This window comes from Paralichthys olivaceus, chromosome 12 (assembly GCF_024713975.1).
Source record: "Paralichthys olivaceus isolate ysfri-2021 chromosome 12, ASM2471397v2, whole genome shotgun sequence".
Taxonomy (NCBI): Eukaryota; Metazoa; Chordata; class Actinopteri; order Pleuronectiformes; family Paralichthyidae; genus Paralichthys; species Paralichthys olivaceus.
The window spans coordinates 10,363,515-10,382,258 of NC_091104.1; the positions used below are offsets into that span (position 1 = coordinate 10,363,515).

The following is an 18,744-nucleotide window of genomic DNA, read 5'->3' on the forward strand; positions in this document are numbered from 1 at the left end:
TTGACTTAAAGGTAGTGACTATTAAAACCACACATTTTTGCCCCTTGTGGTTTAACGTTGTCTTTCTTGTGGCCGTTCTCGTGTTACTTAATTGTGAAATCAAGCTTGTTTTCATTTAAATATCTTATGTCTTCTCATCCTCCATCTCGAATGTCGAATGCAGTGAGGTGGTGAATACTGCAGGAAATACCTTAAAGCTGAATTATTACACTTAACATAAATATTTTATTTTCACATGTTATATGGGATATCATTGTGTACAATTAGTTTTATTTGCAAAACATTATTTGAGAAAGAAATACAAGTAAACATAAAATACATGTATGTAAATGTAATGTTCTTCACGGTGACCTAACGTAAGGTCAGTCTGATCCCAGAGAAATCTAATTATAAAACTCACTGCTATAAAACATATAAAATTCAATGTGTTAAACCATGCTTTATAGCTGTGGTCTCTGCGCCTAAACTCAAGTACTGTATCATTTTCTGGAGCAGACATCTGAAACATGTCATCTCTTCAAAATCACAATTATATATAATTCTCAGTGAATTCACAGTGAAGTCTAAAACTGATAAACCAACGTTATGTATATATATATTTTGGAGAATCTCATATAACATACTGTGTAAGCAAACAAGGCTCTATGCATCTCATATAACTGTTTCCTTCCCTGCATGTAAAACTATGCTAACATGTAAACAATTACGTCCTACAGTCCAGACAGCAGACATTTTTTCCTTAAATTTAGACGAGCATAGGAAGACAATGTTCCTATTTTCCCTCCTAGCACGGACTCTGTGGTCACGGGGATATTTATAATGGGAGACCAATGTCTGGATACCCACCATACTTCCCTCCAACTGTTGACTTTTGCATCCAATCCACTCCCCTCATGTGTAAAATGACCATCTGGCCAGCACCCCACTGAGTCCAGGCCGTCTCAGGCCCTAGACTCCAGCATTCAAGAGTGTTACATTCATCAGGGACTCATGAGAAAAGAAAAATTCAAATGCACCAAATGCTGAGAGGTGTATTTGTACTTGTGTCTACTTATTTTTACCTTTTGGTTATTCTGTCTTGTTGGTCAACTTCAAAGATTAGAAAAACATTTTTCTAGGCGCAGCGTAACCTCAAGCATTCAAAACAACATTAATGTTCCCTGAGGACGTCCCAGAGAGGAGAGAAGTGGACATGATCTCAGGCCCCAAGGTCCACCCAGTGGCCCCCGGTCACCAGGAACCGGCCCGGGGCTCAGGCTGTCGCCAAGCAGCAGGCCTCACAGTGGAGCCATATAAACTGTGAGAGGCTCTCTTCGTACAAGCAAGAGAGGAGTTGATGCCTCGTGCTTTTCTTCACACTGGTTTATTCCACAAGAGATTGAATGAGAAGCAGATTATCAAAATTACAAGGAGGCGGTATGGAGGAGTGTGCAATTCTCCTGCAACCACATAAAAGAAGAGCAACTTCTTCTTGAGGTTTTCTCGCATATGGTTCTATTTATTTATACGACTCAGGTTAAATTGATACAGTGAGAAATATAATGAGATTTAATCCTAGTGATGCCCTTGAAAGGCTTCACCGCACCGAGACATGTGAACACAGCTCCTGATTGTCCTCTGCCCTCAGTGGGAAACAAAAACCTCATTAGCAAGAAAGCTTGGCAGCAGCATCACAAAGAGATAATCCCATCCAACAGACTCATAATTTACTATTTATCTACAGTGCAATTAGTTTCTCACCCCAGGCCGAAAACTTATGAGCAGTCAAGCCAAGTCGCTGCTCCAGTCCCCTCAGGCGTCTCCGCAGCTCTTGCCCCAAAATGCATCGGTATAAAGAAACAGTTGGGGTTAGCTCCGAGTCTCTACATTCTGACAGACGCAAACAAATATATCTCGACTCCAACTGTCATCCAACTAACGACTTGTGTTTAAGTTTTATTTGCAGTTGGTATATGTGGACAGTGGAGTTTGTGCTTGATTATTGGGAATAGACGTCTGTGATAATGATACAGGGACGATGTTGGTGAAAAATAAAAACTGCCTCAGATTTCATATTTCATTCAAAGTACACATGTCATTTGGCTGCATGTGAACTAAGTCCACAGTATAGAAATGATTAAAATCTCTGTACTCTGACCTTTTTACTTTTCTTGCTCTTAAATGTATATTAATGCACAGGCTGAATGGAAAAAAATCTCACGTGCAGCATGTTGACTTTCTATTTCCTGCTCCACGCAGACAAATATACACAGTCAGTGGAAACCATGATGGTGGGGATGCGTATATACAGCACTGGAGGATGGTCAAATTCCCTCTGGTCATCGGGGCAACCACGGGTGGTTTCCATGTAAAACACCACAGTCTGATCAGTGAATATACAGTATGTCCCCGAGTGTCCTCCACAATCCAATTTATAGCTATTGCTGTCTACAGTGTCTCTTGGAAAAAGCTCAGACATGCCGCCCTGAAAAAGTGCAATGCATGCTCTTTCACATTTTTGAAACCAGTTATTTACACTATGTATTTTCTTTTTTCTAATTAGGGAACCTGTCTGGTCCCAGTTCCATGAATTGAACCGTTGACGGGAGTTTGCTTAGATGACACGGTCTAATCTAGAAAAATCATCGGGTAAGAAGCAGACACTTAACCAGCTTGAAATGAATGTGATTCTCAGGAGTGCAATGGAACACATAATGTGCATGAACAGGCAACAGACTGGGCGATCGGTGTCTTTGCGATGCTAAAAAAAGCCAGTGCAGCCAACGTGCATCAGCTCGCCGTGCAGGTTACAGGCGAACTGTGGCTCGGCAAGGACTCGCTGACAAACCTTACACTTCTGCTCCTTGTCCAGTCTGAAGATTGTTTTTGAGGCCTGCATCTGTAGAGGGAAGGGTTCAGGAAAACAAGAATAAACACAATGTTTGCTGCAGTAAATGTAGATCATGTTATTTAACTCACCCAAGTGACCTTGTGCCGCATGAGCTCCGCCCGGGCCAGCGCCTTTTGCAGCTTCACTATGCGACTCTGGTGGAGCGTTGCCCTGACGGAACCGACCAAGAACCGGGAGACGAGCTGAACAGACCAGGAGTCGGGCAGGAGCTGGACGACCTTCTCCGCTGCAAAGGCCTGAGAGTTATTGTTCAGCAGATCCACCGCGGTGCTGGTGGGATCCTCGGAGCTCAGGTAGATTTGGAGCAGGGTGAGCAGCAGGGCCTGTCTGAAGTGAGCGTTGTGGCCCTGGGCAGCCCTGCAGCAGTAGGCCTCTGCAGCCTGGGGGTCTCGCTTGCGGTGAACAAGCACCTGCAGGGCCTGGGAGTGTTCCCCGCTCCTGCCGAGGAGAATGGCTGTCTCTATGTGCAGGGTCGTTGACTTGACTCTCTCTGCAATGAAAAAAAAAGACTCCTACTGTAATTTGTGGAAGATTCTCCAATGCTTTATGTTCCTCTAAGATGTCCACACACCATATACATTGGAGACGTCATAGAATTTGGATTCCCATAACAGATGTTGCAACTTCCCCCTGGTCGACCTCAAATCTGCTTCTTCTTCCTCTTGCAGCGTCTGAGTAACATATGCCAAGGCCAGACGGCTGTGATGTCTTTCCTCCTAAGATTACAACCAATTGTTATCACCAATAAAAGATTCAGGGTGTTCGATGAAGTGGCTGCTGCTGTACCCACCTCACTGCTCAAATCATGGATCAAGAACTCAAGATACAAAACCAATGCCAGCGGATATTTCTCCAGGAGAATGAAGACCTCTTGTGTCTCCAGTCGATCATCTGGCTGGCGCTTGGTGAAAATCTGCACACCTATCTTTTTCAAACAAAGAAATACTGTCATCTGTGATTTGATTGCCCATAATTTCCCCATAATTACTTAATATGATGGAGTGGGTGGTGTTTTGCTGTGTGTTTGAATCCAGCTGTACTGTGCAACTCTGCCCTCTGCAGTCAGCTTGAGAGCATTAACCTTTTTAAATCTGACCTTTTCTCGGGCCCCTGCTCGAAAAAAAATTACATGCACAAAAGAATAGAGTATATTTCTGCACCTACAGGGTCTATATGAATATTCTTGGTCTCTATATAAAGGTTGTGAGGATTCTTCAGAAGCGTAGATGTTACTATGTCAGAGCAAGTGAAGATGGATCATAACACAAAGGAAAGATTTCATGTCCTCCTAATAAAAATACAATTTTAGAATGAATACCCCAAAAGAAATCGTTGCATGAAATGAAAAATAGGCACCTCTTGGTTTTTTTGCAGAGTCCATTCTGCAAAATTCCTCACAATATCTTTGTCCTCCAGCTGACTGAGCGTCCACACTATGTGTCCATACACATCTGAGCAAGAGTCGTCTCTGTGGGAGCCGTCTGCAATATTTACCCAAGTCTGACAGAATGAAACAAGATAAAACACACGTTTCAACATGGAGTTAATATAGACGTGTAGAGTATTACCTTTCACTCACCTTTATTGCATCAATTGACCTCCCGTGGCTTTGATAGAGGGAACCTAACACAAAAAACCTTAAAATAGAAAAAGATCAAACAGGAAATGATCCATCAGAAATGGTTGAAAACAATAAAACATGTATCAAACACTGAACAAGAATGTCTCTGAAAACTATTTCATATCTGTGCACTGAGCAAATTATATAGTGTGATTACAGCTCATCTATGTAACAAAGCTTATTGTTTATTTTCACCTGTTGTTTTGCTCCAGAGCAGGAACACAGTGATCCAGCCTGCACTCATTGGGAGAAATAACGAGCTGCTGCAGCTTCTCAGTGTCTCCCAGTCCTACGTACAGCCTCAGGAGGGCGCAGTCCACCTCCGCACTGCAGGCCGAGTCTTGCTCTGTCCCCCTGACAGCTCTGAGAAAATCTCCCAGGAAGGACAGGTAGTGATGAAAGATGTTTGTGTCCTCACACCAGAGCACCTGGAGAGCCCTGCCCTTCTTCTTCCCCTGATCAAACTGGGACTCAAAGTCATTGCCGAGACACGACCTCATGTCCGGGTAGAGGAGGATGAGTTCTCTGGGGTCCAACTCACCTGTACTGTTCAAGGAGTTATTGTGCATGGATTTGTTTTAGGCAAACTAACAAAAATCTGTGATTTAATTTGTACAGTTTGTATATGGAGTGTTGTGTTAGGAAGGCTTTACTCTCACATGAATAGTTCTCTGGCCTCGGAAAAACCCTCCTGGTAAAAGTGAACAAATCCAGCCAAGCAAGTGACGGCCTTCTGCAGCTCCTGTCAGTGAAGACATATTCCGTCAAAAACAGACGTATGTGACACGGCACCGTCTTTAATCTGCCGACACATGATCCGAAATGATTGAAGCAGACGACTGTGTGACTCTCCTTTAATCTCAAGGGTAATATTTTCCAATTAGATGATCATGTTCTATGTAAATATTAACTACAGTGTTCATCATGTTACCTCTGTTTTCCAAATTTAACAATCTGTTTTTATTCCTTTTTTAATAATTATGTAAAATAATTTAATATTATAAAACAGCTGCTGAAGAAGTCAAGCCGAATCAATATTGAGTATTTGCTACTGCAGTTTTATTTTACATGATTAAATTAAAGAAAGAACCATAAGAAACATAATTCTCAGAGCAGGGTCATATTTTGCGTCTTCCTGTACATCTACAAATCACATTTCACCTTGTATGAGTCAAGTGGACAACGGCTCTGAACTCCATCCAGCAGCAGCAATGCCTCCTCGACCCTCTCTTGTCCTACGAGCGCCTGGATCTGCTCTTCGACTGGCACCAGACGCAGGCTGAAAATGTCTCTCTCTGTGAACGCTAACACACCATCTGAGGGGATTCAGAAACACTCGATGTGTAGGAACACTACAGTGCAATGGATGATGGAGTAGATCGGTGCAAACTGGGGCAGACGGTCTCATCATTTAAAGACGAAACCACAGTTGGACAGGCTTTCCATGTGTATCGCCTGGTTTACCTGACGTGGAGAGCAGACCCTTCGCTCCATGGAGGCTCACAGTCTGTTTGCACTGCTGATCTAACATGCTGTAGACAGATAGCACTTGGGGCTGCAGGGTGAGAATGTAAGGGAAACATACTCTGGCTGCCAGCACCTCCTGAGGCCACTGCAGGGGAGGGCGCTGGCATATCCCCGTCTTCATCACGAACATGCCTGGGGGACGAGGGTGAGAAAATGATATCTTGGCAAACAAATATCCCCTGGCTGTTTGAATATATGTTGGACTGATATGAGCTGATTAACTTTGGAATGGAAGCATATAACGACACATGGCGACATCTGTGCTCGACAGCCTGTAGGACAACGTGTACCATAAAGATTTTTGGCAGAGCTTACCCAAAGATTCAGGCCCATTAAGGAGGAATTCCCCTCGTCCTGCTGAGGTAACAATGACACGCTGCCTGTTGTGATTGTGAGGAAAAAGCTCCTCTTTGCTCCCAGTTTCAACATCACAGAGGAGATACCTGTCGCAGGTGGCTACGCACAGACTGGTGCCATCTACTGCCAAGGCCACGGGATCCTGATGTAGAGGCACTTCCTTGACAACCTCCCACTTATCCACTCCCACCACGTAGATGTGGATCAGTCTCCTGCGGCTGGAGGAAGTCACCATCTCCACACATCCTGCCTGAGCTGTGAGCAATGAGTCGCACACCTCAAACAAAGAAACCTGCTGGATTTTTTTCAAAGCAGGAACCGGCTCTAAGGAGAACATGTTGAGGGCTGTGACGCTGCGGTCCCACAGGACAAGCAAGTGGTTGAACAACGGGACTGCTCTCAGTTGGACGACTGCGTTGCTTGAGCCGAGTTTTCTCGCTCTACCTTCTCTGGTTTTGCCAGGACTCAGGTCTCCGATGGTGCTGCTTGGTAGGATGAGGTGCTGCACTGTCGCATTTTTAGTCCCAATATACAGATTTCGATCAAAGCACTCGAGGCACTGGATACCAAATTTGTCCTTTTCTTTTGGAGCTTCATGTTTTTCATAGATCTGTGTTTTTGTGAATGCTTTAAAAGCCATTGCAGACATGTAGTACCTTTGACTTTGGTTGTGCAACTAACGTCAACTGTTCCTCAAGTATCAAGTAGCATTCCACTGTGAAAAGCCCTGACAGTAGGAATCTTAAACATCAAAATCCCAGCTCTTCGTCAGTGATATGTAAAATAAGCCGTCCCTACCTCTCCGCTGTTCCCCCTGCCTCTTTGAATCCTCCACAACTTAATGAAGTGTAAAGTAGTTTCACCTCCCCCATGTGACAACATCCTGCCTGGAAGTCAATGTCAGCATTTCTGCTCATCCTGCCATGTGAGGACACTTACACAACTCACCCAGCCGCCTCTCCAAGAAAGCCAACTTTTACAAGAATCAAAACACAAGATGCAGCGAAGATGACGGATATTTAGAGGTCCCCGCAGTTTCGGTCCTATGAAATCCTTGGCTCGAACAAAGTGGTTGCTCTGGTCAGAGGAAAGCGCACAAGTAAAAGAGCAAAAATATCTGCAGATCAATCCATGTACGGGCACACACAAGTGTGTTTACAATGTGCACGAGCTGGGTGTGATGAGGTCAAGAGGCAACAGAAACCCAGCGGAGGTTTGTTTCATGGCAGTGATTGTGTAACGAGTGGCTCACATGTGACAATAAAGTCGTAAAAGATGTGGATTTTAAACCAGCCAGTTATATTTGTTATTCTGAACTTTTGCCTCTGAGGAATTTCATATAAAGAAATGCACACACTTCTCCTCTGGACGGCAACTCTGAAGAAAACAAGAAATTAGGATAAACAACAGCAGGCAATAAAATGGCATCCATCTCAGCATGATGTACATAGAAAGGTCTTTATTGTAATAACCTTTTGTATGTGTAAGTATTTCACATATGAGAAGCTCTAATCATGCATATTTATATATATTTTTATCCTAAGCAGTCATAGTAAAAATATATATAAATCTATAAAGAAAGTCAGAAAATATTCAGCAGATGGTTTGTTGTCATAGAGCAGTGGCATGCTGATTATTTTCTCAACTGATCTGTTTGTCCATATGTTTCAGACAACAGCGGCAATTTGTATTTTCCTAAGTGACATTTATTTGAAGGTTGTAATTACGGCAAGGGAAGAACCCAGTACATTCTGGGGCAGATCCAGATGAAAAGTTTTTTTTTTAGTTTCCTTAACTTCTTTTCTTCTTAAACCCACTTAACTTATTCCCACCAAACTTGGCGGATAGATGGGACCTGGGTCTGGGACGGCTGCATTGGTGCAGATGCCTATGAGGGGCGGATCCGGAATTTTTTTTTCTTTTCTTTATGTTTTATGACAGATTAATCATTTAGCTTCTGAGACTACTTCATTTTTATGGCTCTGCGCAAGCAACAGCCAGTAGCCTGAGGTTTTATAGTTAAACTGTTAAATAAGATTTTAAAAAGGTATCATATCTCGAGATGAGCTGGAACTTATTACATGAAAGTTAATTATACATTTTCAATATAGAATGAATCTTATGTCAATTGATCAATTGGTCATAATCACCTCTAATATGTTTGCTACAGCATTTCATCTTTGTCACAATGGCACATACGGCTTACTGACTTTTAAGCTATGTATTTATCTATGTGGAAGTGTGAGTGTGTGTGTGTGTGTGTGTGTGTGTGTGTGTGTGTGTGTGCATGTGTGTGTGGGCAGTGTGAGTGAACTAATGTTCATTTATAACACCAAGCGTTTGACATTCAGAGTCTGTTTATGCATCAGACATACTGAGAAGAAAATTATACATGAATCTACAGTATCTGTATCAGAGCATTAAGCCCTGCTGTTACTCGGATTAAGCGGTGACCCCTGGTGGAAAGATCACTTCTCCCTGCCACAGTCGGTGCACAAGATGTTGTCACGCTGGGTGAGGAAGCCGCGTCCCACCAGTGACATGGAGCACTGCATGCAGGTGAAACACTCGCTGTGCCACTGGCGCTCCTCGAAGGAGATGTACTTGGCTCCTGCCAGACCTGCACACATCAAACATGTAGATGGTAAATGGTTTGTATTTATACAGCACTTGTCTCATGTTGTTGACGAACACTGTAGATTAGCACTCAAAGTGCTTTACAGTTTTGCCATTCACGCACACATCAATACACATCTATGTGCAGCACTTTCTCTATCACACATCGGGTTTACTATCTGGCCAGCACGAGGAATGGCAGAGACTGGGATCAAACCGCTGACCCTCAGGTTCATGGACAACCTGCTCTACCTCCTGAGCCACAGCTGCCCATATGTCCATGCATTTACATGATATGCAGGTTAATGCCACCTTGTTTATCTGACAGTTCCTGCACAAATGCAGATAAAGGCATTACGTGTGAGCGGTGTGTGAGTGAATGAAAACATGAGCACAGTGACTCACTGGTGATGGGCTTGGTGCAGCCCACACACTTCTTTGCATACAGGTTGCTGAAGCATTCGAGGCAGTAGGGGTAGTTCTCCCGGGAGGTGAAGCGCTGACCTGACAGCTGCTTTCTGCAGCCGATGCATAGGAAGCACTCGCGGTGCCACGGCTTGTCCTGGTACGTCACTCCACCTGTTGTGATGGACTGAAACATGCATACAAACACACAGAGACACACAATGACAATTTTCTCTCTAGGTGTTACACATGCAGTCACAGTTATAACTGTTAAAACGCCTGTGTCAAGAGAATTGCCAGCAGCAGTCAATACATATAAAAGACTCAGCTGTAACCCTACCTTCTTACAGGCACAGCACTGGTAGGCAAACTGCTTCTCGAAGCAGGGCACGCAGAAGTAGCCAGTGTCTTTGGGGATGAAGGACTTGGTTCCTATTGGCTGCTGGCAGCGGTGGCACAGGAAGCAGGTCTCATGCCAGCTGTTCCCCTTGTATTCCATTTTGCGGGAACCTGGCATAGGGGACGAGAGCAGCTTAGTCAGCATATGGTTCCTCCATGACAGAAAAACACTGCAGCTCAAAATAGTCCAGATTTATCTGTGGGGAGGGGACCATGCAATCTTGATAATCTTGGAAAGAATTTTTGCATTGTTGTCTGGTGTTTTATATACTTTCAAGTTTCCATTTTCATATTTCTGCAGATATAACTATAGATATGACATAACTAGTGTATAATTTTTGTAAGCCTGTAATTCTTTCTGAAGAAACAATCACCACAAAGTCCATTTAGTGGCTGTGAGCTTTCCGTTGTATCGCATGATCCACCTTAGCAGAAACTTTTTTCTTTGGATATTGAAGATGTTTAAGTTTATATTTTTTCCTTTCTTCTCATCCACGTTTGATTCAGTAGAGACCAAAAGTTTGTTCTTGGTTTTGCCTTCATTCCTTTAACGTAGTTATTCCTTTCATTATGAGAAATGCTAGCAGTAGCAGAAGGAATAGTGACTCAATTCTCCAGAGCAGATACTAAATGGATCATGTGGTGAAACAGTTATGCAGCAAACATTTTCAAGGTCAAGAATGAATTTTCAATCTCAATAATGCATTTTCCATCTTTTTAAGTTATGATTTCATTTATAAGCATGACAGTGTATGACAATGTACCTGGCATGACAGTTTTCTTGCAGGTGGTACACTTGGAGGAATAGTCATGGGCGTAGCACTCAGTGCAGAGCAATGAATTGTCCTTGGCGGCAAAGGCCTTCTCCACCAGAGAGCGGCTGCACTTGGCGCACTTGAAGCACTGCTCATGCCAGTGGCGATCCTTGTAGGACAGGTCCTGTAGATATAACACATTAGTTATTGCACTGATGGATATTCTGTTTATTTAGTAAATGCATTGTTAGAAGAATCAAATTGCGATAAAAAAATACATACTTTCTTATTTTACACCTGGGTTACAACAAAGTCCTGGCTCTAAGGGCGATTGTGGTGGTTTTTTACCTTGCAGTTGCAGCTTATTGGTAAAGAGCATCCCTCACAGCAGTTGGCAAACAGGTTCTCATAGCACTTAGTGCAGTACTGCATGTCCTCTTTCATTATGTACTTCTTCCCCAGCAGAGAGTCTTTACAGTAATGGCAATCGAAACGCTCGCTGGTGGACATCGTCGTCTGCTTTTCTTAGCTGAAGGTCAAAGAGAGCAACAACAGGAAAATTGGACAATAAAGTAAATGGTAAGAGATGAAAAAAGCTCCTTTAATAGTGCAGGCAATCTCTTACCCCTCTCACCAGCCAAGCAAATACACCAAGCAATTTCTTTTCCCTTTCTTTTGAGAGAATCTGAGAAAAAAATGAGCGTTGTGTTGAGGAAGTGTCGACCTCGGCTGATATGGAGGGAGGATGAGGCTGTAAAGCTGAAGGGCTGCAGAGAGAGAGTGGACCAGGAGCAGGGATAGGGCAGGGATGAAGAGCGGTGAGGCAGGATTAGGGGTCTCCACTGTGGGGGATCGTCTATAAATACTGGCCCTCTTATTAGCGTTAATCTCTGGGGAGAATGGACACGCTCCGCTGCATCATTCTGCACCTTTTAAGGGCGCTGATGGTGCACATATCACCGAGCCTCAAACTGATTCCATCATTGTTGCTTTATTGTTTTAAAAGCAATGAGAAATGCAGTGTGATGACTTTATGCAACTGATGCAACACACAATGAGATATATGCTTCAGGATATTTTTCATTTTCTCAGTTTGGATTTCGGTGCCACAGCAGAGATATAGTCGGCCATTTGGATGCGGTGACGTGTCCGGACACACTTGTGGCCTTTGTCAGTGCCTGCTATACTCACAGGCAGTTGCAGATGGCTTATGAGAGGTAGGCGCCAGCAGCTTTGTGGTTGCCAGGTACTGAACTATATTGCCAGGACCTCTCAGTGGCTATTGAGAGTGCTTTGGCAGCACTTCAGATGGAGGGAAGCTGCAGGCCTGTGGATGTTCAATTCGTCCACGGTGAAATGAAGGAGGAGCAGGAATGACAGATTAATAGGGACCATCTTGATACTCTTGTAACTCCATCAAATTCTCTTCGTGTTAAGCAGTGGAATAAGAGCGCTCTCAGGCTATGGTGCTGTGACTGTGCATCATCGAAATACAATATTCAATGTGTGTATGTGTTTGACTCAATAAGCTCATTAAGTTTCAGGTGTTAAAAAATGCATTTGAAATAAATCAAATTGTCACTTTTCCACATGGATATTAATCAAAATTCTTCTGCGTCTTTGACTGACACTTGGCTAATTACATTTTGATTCTTGGAATATGTGCTCATATCATTTTTCCAAAAGGATCAGGGGGGGCGGACATCTTCATAAAAATAGCCTGGGAAGACCACCAGCCCAGCCCACAGGCTTAATCCCTTGTATACACACACAGGAAGGTCAGTGACAGGGATGAGGCTGAGAGGAATGTAACTCTGTCTGGATGAACTCTGTCTTCACTCCACATTCGCTCCGCTACCACTCCTTGTAGAAAGAAGAAATAAACATTGCAGAAACACTCTGGCAACAAATAAGCTGCAGTCCTTTGTTGGATCAACAGATGATGTTGAAACAGGTTCTGCGGTGCATGTAGGTGGTGTCAACAAACCTCTGAGGAACAACTAAAGGCTGTATTATGTTTGACCTACACGATGCATGCTATATAAGCCTTTCAGCACAAACTAAATCACATTTTAGGAGCAGGACAGGTTTGTGGTCTGAAGCCGTGTCATCCTTCAGGTTCTTCTTATTTCTCAGCAGGAGGATCCTTCGGATTACCTAAGGTTATCTTTTGCCCTGGATTAAATTGCCACTGTACTTTACCCTGGCTCCCTGCTGGTGTCCAGATCAGTGGCTGCACGTCACAAAACAATGCAGACCTTAAATAAACCCAAGATCCAACTGTAGGACAAATATAGTCACTGCCTCTCGAAAAGTGTCTAATCTTTGTTGCGTTGCTGCACAGTCTGTCATCATGTGACATCAAGCTGGGGCGGAGGTGACCCATATTCACCAGTGAAATAAAAACTCATCTTGTAGATTGAGCTGGCATAATATCAAAATCACATGAATAAAAAAAAATTGCATCTCAACAGGCTGCGTATTCACAGAAGCAGATTAGTGTACATTCTGTTTATATTGTCGGACTTAATCTGCACTCATGCATGCATGTTTGTATTTTCATTTATTATAACTGCTCTGATCTGATGGATAGCAGGTGCTGCTCTTTGTCTCGTGGATTATTAACTTGTACACCAGGCAGTGCCAGCGCTGCAGAGCAAAAAGCTTGCTGATCTTGCATTTTCCTTTTGCCTGCTTAATCCTCCGAAGTCAACTAGTGAGCAGCTGCCAGCTGATTTCGAATGCGGCCTGTCCAGCCCTAAAAAAAAAGGCCTTTATTTGACCCGGACTCAGGTGTCCTCTTATCTTAATGTATTCAGGCTTTACAATAAGGTGTCAGGGGCTGTTCCCCCCCCCATTAATCGAATGATCTCACAGAAGAAGAGAAGCATTTACTTGGTGCCTCCTTTGAGGTGGTGACTTGTTGCAGACTGATCAACACGACACAGTTGAGTTTCTCTGGAGCACAAAAGCCTCTCTGCATCGGAGTTGACAACTGGTTGGCATGGTGATGACAGCATAAGTGGGATCCATTAGGTTGAGACGAGGGGCGGCTCTAGTGGTTAATGAGTGGACTCACACAGACCCGGGCCTTTGAGAAGGCCTCTGCAGTCTTCTGCGACACGCAGAGCTCGCTTTCAATGTGGCGTTTTTCTACCGAACAGGATAGCCACACAGGGGGTTGCCGGGGATGAAGAGATACAATCTACTAAGTCTACAATCTCGCAAAACCTTACACCCCTCTAGGGAGGCCGTGTGAGGGCCCTGGGTAATGCCATCACTGTCTCGGCCCCTCCTCCCCCGGGTTCTCACCAACGTGAGTCATGGTGTGTGTGGGTGACAAGACCTGTCGCACAGCCAGACATACGATCTCCACTGCTGAGGAGAAAAGAAAATTGTCCACTCCTAGGAATGCACAACCCATTAAAATGTTCTCCTCTTCCATCCCATTCCTCTTCAAAGTCCACTGACACCGTACACCTAGAATAAATATGATATGTTGGAGCAGCAGATAATGATCAATTATTTAAAGCCAGAAAAACAAAAGGAAGAATCACAATCTTTTGTAAACCTCATAGAGCTTCAGAGGACAGAAAGAAAGAACACCGACCAGGAATAATAACTTCATCCTCAAGGTCTGTTCAAACGCTGAAAATGTTCCAGAGACTTAGATGATTCAAAAAGCCCAACTTCATCAATATGTGGGTGAATCTAACATGGTGTAAATTGTCAAATGCCTGCTGCTAGCAGTCTCTTTTATATGTCACATCAAATCCTATTTTGGTGCCATGGGAGCAGCAGAGACAAGCTTGAAACATAACATTGACATTATTACATTTTAAGTTGTTACATGACAAACTTGATAGCAAAGAATTACTTATTTACACATTCAGAAGTTACAAAGCAAGTCCAATGTTCAAGTTAAGATACTGCCGCTGATGCTAGCTGCATATCATACATACATGCACAGTACAATTAGAAGATCGTACTATTCTCATGTATGAGAACGGGTCTGGAGCTCTTAGTTCATTTTTTCCCAATTTCCAGGGGGCGTTATCATCAAACAACAACCAATCAGAGCAACAAACCGCGCGACTTGTGGCAGGAAAGATGTGAACCTATTATCTCATAACCATTGTTTGTTCTTATAGAGAATCTGTCAAGCTCTTTTGATACTATCTCCATAGCAGATTCAACAGACCTCCCCACATCAGTGCTAGCCAAACTGGTTGTTAACAACAATGCTTCAGCTGTGTTCCTTTTGGATGCCATAAATCATCATATCAAAAATTATGGACCCATTACGGACCAATGGTTGTTCCAGGACATGATGTAAATCGATCTGAATGGGAGGGCAGCCAGGTTAATCAAGAAAGTGAAAAATTGCGTTTCCCCAAAATGATTCCTTGAGGAACAAGAGATGGAATCTGTGTAGAAATATTCTGTCATGTGTCCAAACATGTCAATGCAACATCCAGAGCTGAAACCCTCTGTGGCCCGGTCTTGAGTTCTGCAAACTGGAGACATACCCCCCACCCCACCTGAACTTTTACATTAATCCCAAACTGACATCAGCGGATTATTTATGCCACTGATCCAGGCACACACTTTGACCTGCAATGTTGAGTGGAGGCCGTTGACAAAGGAGTGTCATCTTCGCTGCATGGTGCAGGAGATGACTTCAAATATCAGAGTGCTTGTGAGCATATGGGGTATCTAACAACAGCTAGAGGATCGAGGCGTAACCACCACAACACACTCTCCTTGCTCTCATCAATCGCTTATCAAGGCTTTTGGATTGCTATTTATACCTCAGTCTGCATAACATGGGACTGTAGAACAGCGCAGGCATCAACTATGGAAATCCCATTTAGATGCATGAACACGGTGGCATCGTGTCAAACTTAGAACTCTATACTTTCAAGATAAAGGAAATTACAAAAATGCAATTTGGAACATGCGCTTATCTCTGTATTGTCAATACGACACACTCATTTGTAAGGTAAATATATCACTATAGCCAGTAGCTTGTTAGCTATTAGCAGTTAGCTCACTCTGTATGACGGCAGCAAAATCCACTTAACCGCACCTCTACAGTTGACTCTGACTTGTAAAATGTAATTTGTTAAACCTGTAAAATGGTTTAATTGAAGTTAACGCACTTTGGTTTTCACACAGTTGAACAAACAACAACAAATGAGATATAGGCCAGCTCTTTGCCCCTGCTTTAGTGGTAGAGTTGCCATCTGTCCAGTTTTAAGTCGGACAGTCCAGTTTTTAAATCTATCTGTCTTCTAGTCGGACGCTCTTTGTCCTTTTTTTGAGATCATCCCTATTTATACTTTATCCAATGGTATATTATAAATATATTAAGAGGCCTGAATATAAGTCTGTGATGATGTGAATAACTCAGTGGGGGATTTTACATTCAAAGCAAAGGTACCATCAACTCAAAAATCTCCTTCCATATGACCTGTTCGTTTTGGTAAACGCGCAGACAGTGCACAAAAGCAACAAAACAGCGGAATCACTATTTGTTATGAAAAACAGTGCCAGTTTTAAAAAAAAATGTCAAACTAATTCCCTTACAAAGAAAAGGTAGTTACATGCTTCATCCATGTTTGCTCATTTATCCATATCTTTATTTTCTTTGACACTATCAGACATCTACAGTTCAAACACAACATTTGGCAAAATACATTAATTTGGCAAAAAATAAAGAAAGATAAACTTACTGATTGACTCACTGACATTTTCAGTGAACTGGCAAAAAAAAGGAGCATCTTCATGTTCAATCACACAAGAAGATTTCATCTCACTTGGTTATACAATGGTTTTTTATGAGGACTCCAGCAAAATCATGGGCAGGTCAGACAGTATCCAGAGACGTCCTGATTCACTCTCTGGTGATGTGACACACTCACAGACTCAGACACGGGGACAGAGAAAGTTGTGGCTCCTCGTGTTTGTTTTTGTGCGAAGTAAAAAAGAGAGAAAGGAAGAGAGGACGAAAAGGACGGACATCACACAGAAAAGAAAAACTTTTCATTTCATAAAGTCGCCGAGCACATTGGACGAGAAATCTTTTTTCAATGAATAGACTGTACAATATGAAACCCACAAGCAACAGGTTCATAGTGAATCTGTGGGACAGGCAGAGGTCTTGCATGACAGTTTTTTGATCTCACAATAGCTCCATCTAAAAGACAGCCACCAGCACAGTGAGTCACACAACTCCACATGAATGAAAGTGCTATATCTGCTGCATTTGAGCGTGACTCCTTTTCAATTAGGTCACACCAACAGGATTACTGCCTATAAAAACTTCTCCAGTGTAAAATTACCTCCCCTGACGAAATCGTCCACCTTACAACACTAACGCCATTGTCTCTGATGCAGGTTATTATTTTCAAGTCTCTCTCTCTCCTTTCAGTTTGATTCACAGTCTCTGGAAGCACCAGCTTTACTTACAAAGGAACACCGAAATCACATCCACCGCCGGACGACACTCGCATGTTATAAAGAGATTTGAACATTAAAAATATATACAACACCAGTGTTTCCTTTTCCCCCGTAAATGCGAGAGATCCCTCCGTCTGGTTCACACATACAGGAATGATCTGTGTTAGTGGGCTGGTTCGATCCTGTCTACAACAAGGTTTTATATACAGGTTTTCGTTATGGCATTCAGAACCATATTCCATAAGAAAAATAATTGGATTCATCAATATTTACATCAATGGTCCCTTTTGACAGTGTGAAGACGTATCAAAATGATAATAAACCTGACACGTTTGAGTACTCTGACCAAGAAGCCACAGGCTTATCTTGCATAAAATGTTGCCATGGTTTTGCACAGTACCTTTGGAAAAATGTTACCATCTTGTCAATAGCTGCAGAGTGCTGTTTGACAGACATTGATTGTGTGAAATATCTACAGATGAAGAGCTGTCTGTTAGTTGTGTGATCTCGAGTGGTGTAGTGCTGTAAACAGGAGTGTAAAGAAAAACAAGAAACAACTTAATAAGCTCCGCCAACTCCCCGAACAGCACTGGTGTAATGATTCAAAAACAGAAACGTGGATAATCTCACCGCAAGCACATTTTTCATAACATGTGGGCAGATCTCACCTTGTCTGAGCTGGTCTCATTCACACTTGCTTTAACCATATGCTGCAGAAAACAGTTGAAAATATCAGTGTCTATATTTAAGATGAAATTGTCGATGAGAGAACAGAAGTAGCAATGTAACAAAAAGATTCCGTCATGTGTTAATTTTGTGCTATTTTTGATTTTTGTATACATGTATTCGATGAGAAATTACTTTTCAAGATTAAATCAGTATGCAACATAATGAGCTGTGTGGGAGTTTCACATCCCAGCACAATGGCTCGGCACCGTACCATCATCATCCACATGGGATCCCACCGCACTGTGACACATTACATGTGACAATGAGCGATTCGCAACACGATTAAAATAGTAACCTCCCTCTCACCGAGCGGAGTCACATCTGCTGTCAGAGGCGAGTGGGGTAATGATCACCATATGCCATCAACGACCACAGTGTACGATGAAGATCTGTCTCACTGTACACGTGTTCAGATCGGCAACCGCGGGATTAACTGTGCAACTGCAAACTTCAAAAAATATGGAGAAACAAATTACAGCTACATCATTTTAAATATACACAATATGTACACAATTTTCACATTTGAGCTTAGTAAACACTGCATAGGTGACTGCATCACTAGCACAGATGAAATTGTTTCTTTTTTGAATCGTATAATGCCTCACTTGAATAAATATCACATAAATATTTTCACTTTTCTGTCTGTCTACTTCGGCAGCCAACACTATTGCAAAGTCTGTGTGCCACTTCATGAGAAGGTGATTTTAAAAGAAAGAAAAAAAAACAAGCTTGCATTCAGAGTATTATCAGTCGTTCACACAAACATGCATTCATAGCTCAAAATAAAACAAAAACATAAAAAATAGCAGCAAATGTGGTCATGTTAAGTAAAACCTGGGTTAAAATAAGAATAAAAATGTAGTGCATTTGTAATTTGTTAAGAAATAAATACAAATAACAATGGATTAACGAAAAAAGGCAAAGTAAGGCTTAGCAAATTGGCTTGCAAATAAAAAACACAAGATGGACATCTCACTGGGCCG

The 18,744-nt window shown here is 42.6% G+C and overlaps 2 protein-coding genes across 3 annotated transcripts; both read right to left on the minus strand.

Annotated features, from left to right (window-relative positions):
• Positions 1–209: 209 nt before the first annotated feature.
• Positions 210–7,559, minus strand: LOC109636261 (transforming growth factor-beta receptor-associated protein 1). Of its 2 annotated transcripts, XM_069536013.1 has the most exons (12): positions 7,194–7,254; positions 6,354–6,650; positions 5,976–6,170; positions 5,673–5,827; positions 5,171–5,253; positions 4,707–5,057; positions 4,470–4,527; positions 4,247–4,390; positions 3,681–3,815; positions 3,462–3,606; positions 2,959–3,380; positions 210–2,878 (listed from the first exon to the last, which is right to left on the minus strand). In XM_069536013.1, exons 2-12 carry the CDS (start codon positions 6,628–6,630, stop codon positions 2,741–2,743), a joined length of 2,103 nt encoding a protein of 700 aa, XP_069392114.1. In that variant the 5' UTR covers positions 6,631–6,650; positions 7,194–7,254; the 3' UTR covers positions 210–2,740. The 2 variants fall into 2 exon arrangements, with proteins under 2 accessions (XP_069392114.1, XP_069392113.1); XM_069536012.1 differs by having other exon boundaries at positions 6,354–7,559.
• A 1,175-nt stretch (positions 7,560–8,734) lies between these two features.
• Positions 8,735–11,394, minus strand: fhl5 (four and a half LIM domains 5). Its single transcript, XM_020097971.2, has 6 exons — positions 11,196–11,394; positions 10,919–11,099; positions 10,580–10,754; positions 9,757–9,926; positions 9,417–9,603; positions 8,735–9,015 (listed from the first exon to the last, which is right to left on the minus strand). Exons 2-6 carry the CDS (start codon positions 11,078–11,080, stop codon positions 8,864–8,866), a joined length of 846 nt encoding a protein of 281 aa, XP_019953530.1. The 5' UTR covers positions 11,081–11,099; positions 11,196–11,394; the 3' UTR covers positions 8,735–8,863.
• Between the last annotated feature and the right edge of the window lie 7,350 nt (positions 11,395–18,744).